Source organism: Callospermophilus lateralis, chromosome 1, assembly GCF_048772815.1.
Source record: "Callospermophilus lateralis isolate mCalLat2 chromosome 1, mCalLat2.hap1, whole genome shotgun sequence".
NCBI classification, from domain to species: Eukaryota; Metazoa; Chordata; class Mammalia; order Rodentia; family Sciuridae; genus Callospermophilus; species Callospermophilus lateralis.
Window position 1 is genome coordinate 209,101,742 of NC_135305.1, and position 8,803 is coordinate 209,110,544.

Genomic DNA, 8,803 nt, shown 5'->3' on the forward strand with positions numbered 1-8,803 from the left:
ACTAGGCACAAGGTGATCACACCAAAATCTCCTGGCTAGATTTGAAATGGTGCAGTTGCTAAGCCCATGTGCTCAGTTAGGAAACTGAGGACCAGAGAAGGGGCTTCACAGACCCAAGGTCAAGTGTCTGGAATGGCTGGGCCTGCCAGCCATTGAAGAACAGGGGTAGGTGCAACAAGTTTTGGGGGACTTGAGAGAGGCAGGCAGAAGCATCCCACCTGTCCTGCCCTCATTTCTAAGTCAGGCTGAGAAAAGCTGAAAGACCCATTTATTGAGTGCCACCTATCCACAGAATGCTGTGCCCGGGGGCACCTGTATCATGGTGGGGAGTTTGTGGAGCAGGGTTCCGCCTCAGTCAGTGCTCCTTCCTCCTCTGCAGCCTGACTCCTGGCCAGGGCCCTGGGAACGGGCCAGCTGGGGCTTCTGGACAAAGGAGTGGGGACTGCATGATGCAGGTGTCCATGGCTTCCACTGAGGGGCACAGGAAAGGCTTGGGGGGAGTCCCTCAGACCCTCAGCTCAATAAGCAGTCCCAGACTGGGCAGGAGGGGCCATGGTGAACTCAGGCCGGGCCCTGGGTCAGTGCTGGGGCTGTGTGGGACCCAGGCTGGGCCCGGGGTGGACGTCCCCTGCGGCCAGCCCTGGTGGCCTTCTGTCGCTGGAGCGTGTGTTCCACCTTCTCCTTGAAGCGCCGGTTCTTCTGCTTGATCTTGGCCAGCTCCGCCTTGCGCTTCGCCTCCAGGTCGGGGTCCTGGCATGGGGAGGACCAGCAAGTGGCTGAGCTGGATGTCCCCACCTGGGGACCCTCGTCACCACCTGCCAGCCTGGCACTCACCTTCCCCTCCAGGATCAGTTGCTTCCGCTTGTTGATCTCCTTCTTTTCGTCAAAGTGGGCCGCCTCCAGTTTCTAGTGGGGGAGGGAGAGATGGTCACAGCTTCCGTCTTGAAGGGGAGAGCCAGGCCTGAAGTGCAGGCAGCCCCACCCGACACTCACGATCTCACACTCCCTCCGCACGACGTTGACCTGTGTGAGGATCTGCAGCACCTTGGCCTCCTCCACCGACAGTTCCTCCAGCTGCTTCTCTGTGGGGACAGCGGACAGGGAGGTCGTGAGTTCCCTGGGAGAAGGGGCACACAAGCTATCCAGGGTTGTGTCAGGTACATACACAACAGATACTGGTGTCAGCAACACTATGACCTGGAATACAGTGGCCCTCTGTATGTCACATTCTGTATCTGCAAATCCAACCAGTTGTGGGTGGAAAATATTCAGAAAAAAGAAAACTGCACAGACAACTCCTTTCTGCAGTGCTGGTGCGAAGCCCAGGGCCATGCACATGCTCAGCAAGCGCTCTACCACTGGGCTACACCCGCAGCCCAGACTATTCCGTTAGTCCCTAAATAATACAGGACAACAACCACTTCCACAGCAACCGCGTTGCACTAAGTATTCCAGGACATCTAGTGACAACATGAAGTCTGCGGGAGTTAAGGGTGGTGACCCCTAGGGCAGACTAGGACAACTGAACTGCGTGTACCAGGTGGGGAGGGTCTAGCTCACTTTCTAGACGGGACTGGAGCATCTGTGCATTCTGGTATCCATGGGGGTCCAGGAACTAAACCTCTCCCACAGAAACCAAGGGACAATTGGATTCATTTCTTGGGACACAATGTCCTTTCAAGTCAAAGATGGGTGTGACAGTAGACATCTATAGGATCGCTGAGATCTAGTAGTTCATGGCTGGTCTGGGCAACATGGGATCTCAGGCTGTATGTCAGATATTAGCCCTGATGAGCCTCAGCCTGGATCTCTACACTCTGGGCAACGTGGGATCTCACTACAAATTAAAAAAAAAAAACAAAAAACAGTGAAGGCTTCTGACTGGAGGACGGTGTGCACAGCACCTGCAGACGCTGCAGCCAGTGGTCCTGCTCAGGCCACGGTAAACCACAGCGAGGGGCGCAACAGGCCCAGGCCTGCCACAGTGGGTGGTCTCTGGTCTCGGGGACCATCTCCACACTCTGGTCTGAGAAACTAAAGTCCACTCCCACTAGACATGGTGTCAGCAGACAACGGTCCTGTGGGGAGCTTCTTTTGACAATGGCAAAAGCAACATGTGGGCTACTCACAGGGGGACGCACAGGTGACCTTCTCTGGAAGCAGCCTGCAGGGGTAGATGGGGCAGACAGTGCCACCCAAAAGTGCCCGAGTCCCTGCCCCACTCACTGATTTGTTCCTCAATGGCGTGTACCAGGTGGATGTCATATTGTGTCACCAGCGTGATGGCCTGTCCCTGCCGCCCTGTGGGGACATACCTCGGTTATAGGACGAGGAACCAACAAAGGCAGGTCCTGATAGCTAGACACCTCTGGGCTCCCCTTGCAAGGTGCAGGATAAGGGCTCAGTGGGGAAAGGACCAGCTCAGAGCACGGGGCTCGCCCTGTGCTGGGCCTGTGTAGAGGGTGGGACTGTCCTAGGGGAGCTACCAGACACTGGAGAGAGGTAGTTCTCCTGCCAGCCTGAGGGCAGGTGACATGGCTGCCAGGGAGCTCAGGCCGTATGTCAGATATTAGCCCTGCTGAGCCTCAGCCTGGATCTCTACACTGCAGTTTCTGCTTCCAGTATCTAGGATGGTGACTAGAGCTGAACTGGTTGCTGGTAAGGTCCATCACCCTCACAACAGCCTCAAACAGGCACCACCGTTCTCGTTACCCACCATTTGATGAGACAGTGGGACCCAAGCAGTGGATGCAACCCCAGGAATCCTACCCCCCAGCTCCAGGAGTGAGAATCTCATGAACACGGTGCCCCTCCAGGACAGCGCTGGGAGGCAGACACTGGGTGTCTCCTTGGCCCTTCAGCCAGGGTCACTCGGGAGGGCTGACCTTAGAGACCAGAACTTGAGGGCAGCGTCCTACCTGCCAGGGCTCTCCATCTACTTGCTGTTGGGTCCCAAACGGTAGCCCTGATTTGAAAGGGCCCTTGAGTGAGGCCACACAAGTGGCTGGGACTAAGGCAGTATGTACCTTTGCTGGTGCCTTTTGTGTGTGTGTGTGTGGTGGGTTAGAATCCAGACCTCACGTCTGCAAGGCAAGAGCTCTACCACCAAGTCACGCCCAGAACCTGCCTTTGCTTTTGAAGATGGCTCTAACCTACTGCCTCTGACCTGTGGGCTCTAGCTCACCTACATCCCACTAGCATATGATTTTGGCTCCTCGGCATCTGGGGAGGCTAGGGGGACGGTGTCTATAGGCTGCCCACCTGCTCACCTGCACGGGCTGTCCGTCCGACTCGGTGGATGTAGATCTTGGGAAGTCCAGGGGTGTTGTGGTTGATGACCACCTGCACTGTGGGGATGTCCAGGCCCCTGTAGGCACAGGCCAGTCACACCCACCGTCCCAAGTGGGGAAACTGAGGCTTAAATCCCTGCCAGGGTTACTCATGACCAAGACTAGGCTCCCTGTCCCTCCTTGGGGCCTTGGCTGCCACTGGAGAGGAAATACCCTGGGCAGGGGGTGGAGCATGGACCTGGGTGCTCCTCACCGAGAAGCCACGTCTGTGGCAATCAGGATCCGGTATATGCTGGATTTGAACTTCGCCAGAGCAGCAAAACGTTCTTTCTGCACAGTGTTGGGGAGAAATTTGTGAGTGGGTTGGGGAGGGCTTGTATATGAGCACCAGGGACAGGGTAGAAACCAGGTCAGCTCCTACCCTCAGGGGGCTCACAGCCAGTAAGGGTGGTGACCCCTACTGAACAACGGGAGAGACATGAGGGCAGGGAAAGAAGGCAGCAGGAAGTGGGTTCTGGGCAGAGAGCATGGGCAAAGGCTGGAGGCTGGGAGGTGTCCTGGGGCTGGGCGGGGAGGTGCAGCCACCGAGTCCCGCACCTGTTTCATCATGGAGTGTAGAGCCACTGTGGGGAAGCTGAACTTACGCAGCATCATACACAGGATTTGGCAGGTCCTGGTGAGAAAGATGTGACTGTCAGCTCTTCCTGCTCTGGGTCCTGAGACGATGATCCCACCCCAAACCACCCAGAGACACCAAGTCAGGTAACCCTGTGCCACTCAGAAATGAGAAAAAATACAGGGGCCTAGAGGTCCCGCCTGCCTGCCAGACCCTCTGCTGACCCTTCATTGGGCCTGAAGTGATAACTGGCCTGGAGAGTTAGGGTTGCGGCTCATGGCAGAGTGCTGGCCAGCGTTCTACCCCGGGTTCCAAGCCTAGGACTGCACACACGCGCACACACACTGTGCCCTGGGACTGCTGCTCATTTCTGAACAAGCGGACTCCTGTTCTTTCGGTAAGAACCATAAGGGCTGGGAAACTAGAAACTGAGCCACTGTCACAGAAGGGCATAGACTCCCCAAGGGGAGCTGATAGAGGGTAACAGCTAAAAGATGGATGGAAAGAAACAACTGGTGTGTGGGCTGGTGTAGCTCAGAGGTGGTGCCCACGCTTATCCACGGGAGCCTGAGCTTAGTCTCTAGCGCTTGCCGACCTCACAGAAAGTGATCCCATCCCGAGAGCTGCTGGGTACTGCTGTGCCTGACGGTCACTCTGTATCCAAACTTTTCTCTTTGGAGTCAGTTCATCTGGACTGTTCTGAGTCCTGTTCTTCTAGCCCATGCTGGAATAGCCCACAGCCTCTTGATCATGCCCCAAATAGCTCAAAGGAGGAGCCAGTGTGAAGTGCCCATAGGAGCATATGCCGGCACATTAGGTGGGCCTCGGTCAATTGTCTCAGCTTCCCATCAGAGGGTCTGGAGGCCCACGTAAGCCTGGTGGCACCCTCGGCCATAACAACTAGGCTGGTGAGATAGCTCTGCAGGGTTTTCTGAGCCTCCATCCAAGATGGGGCTGAGACCCTCTCCCAAAAAACCTCTGGTCTGAGCTAAGGCAGGGAGAGACCAGCCTGGCTGTGTGTCCCAAGCCTGTGACTCTGGGCCACCTCTAAGGAAGGGCTGTGGCAGGGAGGCAGGCCCCACCCCCACACTCACTTGCACGTGTTGGTGAAGATGATGATGGACCAGTCCTCGTGCTCGTCCTGGAACGTCTGGATCAGGTGCACCAGGTATGCATCCTTGACCTTCTCAGGCACCAGCAGGTAGCGCTGGTCCAGCTGCTCCACAGTGCGCACCCTAGGGACGGAAGCCACTAGTTTCCCCTTCTGTCCAATGGGGCCGCTGCCCGCCCTGCCTCCAACCTCGCCTGCCCAACAGTGGCCATGGACTCACGGGGCCTGTGCCTCCCAGAAGAAGGGCTGGTTGGTGGCCAGGCCTTGCAATTCCTTGAGCGTGTCTGTCAGCGTGGCGCTGAAGAGCAGAGTCTGCCTGCGGGCGGGTACGGCTGCCAGGATGGTTTCCAGGTCCACCGTGAAGTCGGTGCAGCCCTGCTCCAACAGCCGGTCTGCCTCGTCCATCACCTGCAGTGTCCGTGGGGTAGGAGGTGGAAATGGGGTCCGGGAGCTGGCTGTGGTCTCAGGCCTGTCCTGTCCTGTCCTTCCCCAGCCTGCCTCTTCCCGAGGTGTGGACATGAGCTCTGAGGCTCTCTCCTCTAGGTCTCAGCACGAGGGCACCTCCTCAGTCAGATCTTGCCCTTCTCATCCTCACTAGTACTGGCTTCTCTCTTTTTGGTCCCTGAGTGGGCCTCGTCACTATTTCTAGCATTAAACGATCCATGTGGCCCCTGTTTCCCAGATAGATGGAACAGTGCTCCTGGCTCCATCCCATACCCAGAGGACCCAAAGTCAGTGAGCATAGCTGGGGCGGCTCACCAAGAAGCGAATTTTCTTTATGTGGAAGGTGTTAGAGCTGCGGAGATGGTCAGCCAGGCGTCCTGGAGTGGCAATGACCACATGTGGTTTCCGAGAGAGTTCCAGTGCCTGGGTCACCATGTCTGGGGGTGGAGGGCGATAGGTGAGGCTGGGCGGAAGATCTGTAGCTGTGGGGCTCCCATGCCCAGAACCCACCAGCCCCAGTACCCATGCCACCGACGATGATGCAGTCTTTCAGACCCAGGGGCTTCCCCAGCACCCGGAACTGCTCTGCAATCTGGTAGGCCAGCTCCCTGTGGGCAGGAAGGGGCCAGACTGGGTCAGGTAGCAGTTCTGTGCCTCTCATTCCCAACACCATCCCCAGAGCTCCTCCCTGAGTCCCTGGCTTCCTGTCTCTCCCTCTATTGTTTATATACAAAGGCTCTGAGGCTGAGTACTAGAACCTATTGTGAGTTCATGCCAGAACATCCCATGATGATCCCCCTGCTAGTCCAACCTAAAATGGCCTTGGCATCTCCCCCTCCGCAAAACTTACACCTTCTCCTATGTCCTTTTCTCAGTAATGTTGGCCAATACTACTAAGTTGCCCCGGTCAGAGACCCAACCAGCAGCCTCCTCCTCTCTGGGCCAGTCAGTCTCCAGGGCCTTTCCTTGATGTCTGCCAGCCCTTGCTCTGCTCAGGTCTTTTCCTGAGCAGAAAAGGCCACTTTTTGGCCTCCTTCCTTGCTTAACCCTGTTTACATACCCTGAGAATCAATTCTAACCCCTTGCTTAACATTTAAGGCTTTCTCAAGCTGGTTCTAACACGCCCAGCTCCTAAAACCCTTTGTGTTCCCTGTTTCTCTCATACTTCTGCATGCAGGGCCCTCTGCCTAGAATGCTTTTCTATTCAATTGGCTGTATTGACTGCGGGCAGCTCCCATTTGGCCAGTACTTGCCCTGGCCAAGCTCTATGCTGAGAACTTTTCATAAACACCTGTTCATATAATCTGTTCTGTTGAATTCTGTAGCACTCATAATTTTTGTCCCATGGGCAAAGTGCAGCTCAGAGAAGTAAAGGCACTTGTCCAAGAGAACAGGTGGTTAACTCACATGCAAGGGGCTTGTTGGGAGGCTCACCTGGTGGGTGTCAGGACAAGGCAGAAGATGCCATAAGGATCTTCAGACAGCTTCTGCAAGATGGGCAAGACAAATGCTGCCGTCTTGCCACTTCCTGTCTTGGCACAGCCTAAGCAGTCCCGACCTGCACAGAGGGCAAAGCGATATAAACACACTCCAGGTGAACACAGCTAGTCCCTTGGGCACATCCAGTATAGTCCAGAAGGGCTAATGTATGTTTGTTCATTTATTTAACAGGACTAGGGATTGAACCCAGGGCCTTTGCATGCCAATCAAGTGCTCTACCACTGAGTCCCCCCAACAATGGCTAACACTTAATGATCAGTCACTCTGCACACACTATGCCTTTTCCACCAGTCAACTGACAAATCTTAGCGAAGAGAGACTGCTATTGTCGCTATCTAATAGAAGAGGAAACTGAATCTCAGAGCCTTACCCAGGACATACAACTGGTAAGTAGCAGGCTTAACCGGAATCTATATCCCACTGGCCCAAGACGGTGAAGATATTGCTGATCACCACATAACTGACTCTTTTCTGAAGTATTTGAGGTTGAGAAGCCCAGAATTCCCCTCCTTGAACTGCATCCTATATTCCCCATTGATTCATTAATATTTGTTTACTTAATCTCTCAATTTGTCACATCTTAGGTTTCCTGTGACCTCTCCTTTTTAAAAACAAGTTCTTTTTAAAAAATATTTTTAGTTGTAGATGGACACAATACTTTTTTTTTTAATGTGGTGCTTAGGATTTAACACAGTGCCTCACATGTGCTAGGCAAGTGCTCTACCACTGAGCTACAATCCCAGCCCCCTCCCTTTTTGAGATGGGGGTCTATGGTCCCCTGGCTGGCACTGAATTTGCAATCCTCTTGATTTGGACTCTACAGTTATTAGGACTGGGTTTATAGACATATGACACTGTGAACAGCAGCCTGTGAAGATCACTTTAATGGAAAAACTAAGTTGGCAGTAGCGCACGCCTGTAATCCCAGAGGCTCAGAAGGCTGAGGCAGGAGAATCACGAGTTCAAAGCCAGCCTCAGCAACTTAGCGAGGCCCTAAGAAACTCAGAGAGATCCTGTTTCAAAAAAAAAAAGTTGGGTCACAGGGCTGGGGTTGTGGAAGAACGCTCGCCTAGCATGTGCAATGCGCTGGGTTCCATCTTCAGCACCACATAAAAATAAATAAATAAAATGAAGGTACTGTATCCAACTATAACTAAAGAAAAAAAAAGTTTGAGTCAGAAGATCGAGAAGAGTAGTCACAGGACCAGGGAGTTTCACTTGCAAAGTGAAAATAGTGCCACCTCTGCCACATTTTCATAGTATTACAATCAGTTGTTCATCAGCCTTTCCCGTGCTAGGTTAAGAAAGTTTCAGAAGCGACATCACTTGTATGCGTCCACAGGCAGTCAGTGGAGCACGCTAAAAGTCAACACTGTCCAGCATGCCTCTGGAATCCAGGCTCATCCTAACACCTCGCTTCATGCGACCTGCCTGGGCAAAGAAGAGAAAGATGGAGAAAAGAGAAGAGACGACTTCGAGGGAAGCTACCGGGCCACTTACCCTCCAGAATGGCGGGAATACAACCGAGCTGCACGGGAGTGGGCTGCTTCAAACCTAGCTGCCGACATTGTTCCACGAGCCACGATGACAACCCAAGCTCCGCGAAGCCGGCCATCCTAGTTGCCAGCCTTATGGCCCGTGTGATCCACACTTCCGGCGGGCGTATATGACGTCAAGAACATCCCTTCCCATTATTGGTTCTGCTTCCTGCATGGTTTCACCCTCCTATTAACTAGGCCAATCCCAGCCTCGACCGCATCTTAATCAGGTTTCCCGGAATCCCAGACTCTCGCAGGATCAAACGAAACTACAACTCCCGAGATGCCTGGCGAGAAGCGCTTG

The 8,803-nt window shown here is 54.2% G+C and overlaps 1 protein-coding gene across 1 annotated transcript; it reads right to left on the reverse strand.

The window, feature by feature from the left end:
• Nucleotides 1-251: 251 nt before the first annotated feature.
• On the reverse strand, nt 252-8,600 carry Ddx49 (DEAD-box helicase 49). Its single transcript, XM_076870258.2, has 13 exons — nt 8,462-8,600; nt 6,896-7,019; nt 5,984-6,069; nt 5,777-5,898; nt 5,238-5,425; nt 5,001-5,141; nt 3,888-3,963; nt 3,544-3,620; nt 3,270-3,367; nt 2,227-2,301; nt 994-1,082; nt 835-906; nt 252-750 (listed from the first exon to the last, which is right to left on the reverse strand). Exons 1-13 carry the CDS (start codon nt 8,574-8,576, stop codon nt 562-564), a joined length of 1,452 nt encoding a protein of 483 aa, XP_076726373.1. The 5' UTR covers nt 8,577-8,600; the 3' UTR covers nt 252-561.
• Between the last annotated feature and the right edge of the window lie 203 nt (nt 8,601-8,803).

Bases quoted from the DNA above. Each gene is read 5' to 3' on its own strand.
- Ddx49 (XM_076870258.2), bottom strand. From the start codon at position 8,576: ATGGCCGGCTTCGCGGAGCTTGGGTTGTCATCGTGGCTCGTGGAACAA. The intron at 3,621-3,887 runs GTGCGGGACTCG...AACACTGTGCAG, and splicing joins TACACTCCATGATGAAACAG to AAAGAACGTTTTGCTGCTCT. The intron at 3,368-3,543 runs GTGAGGAGCACC...CTGTGCCTACAG, and splicing joins GCCACAGACGTGGCTTCTCG to GGGCCTGGACATCCCCACAG.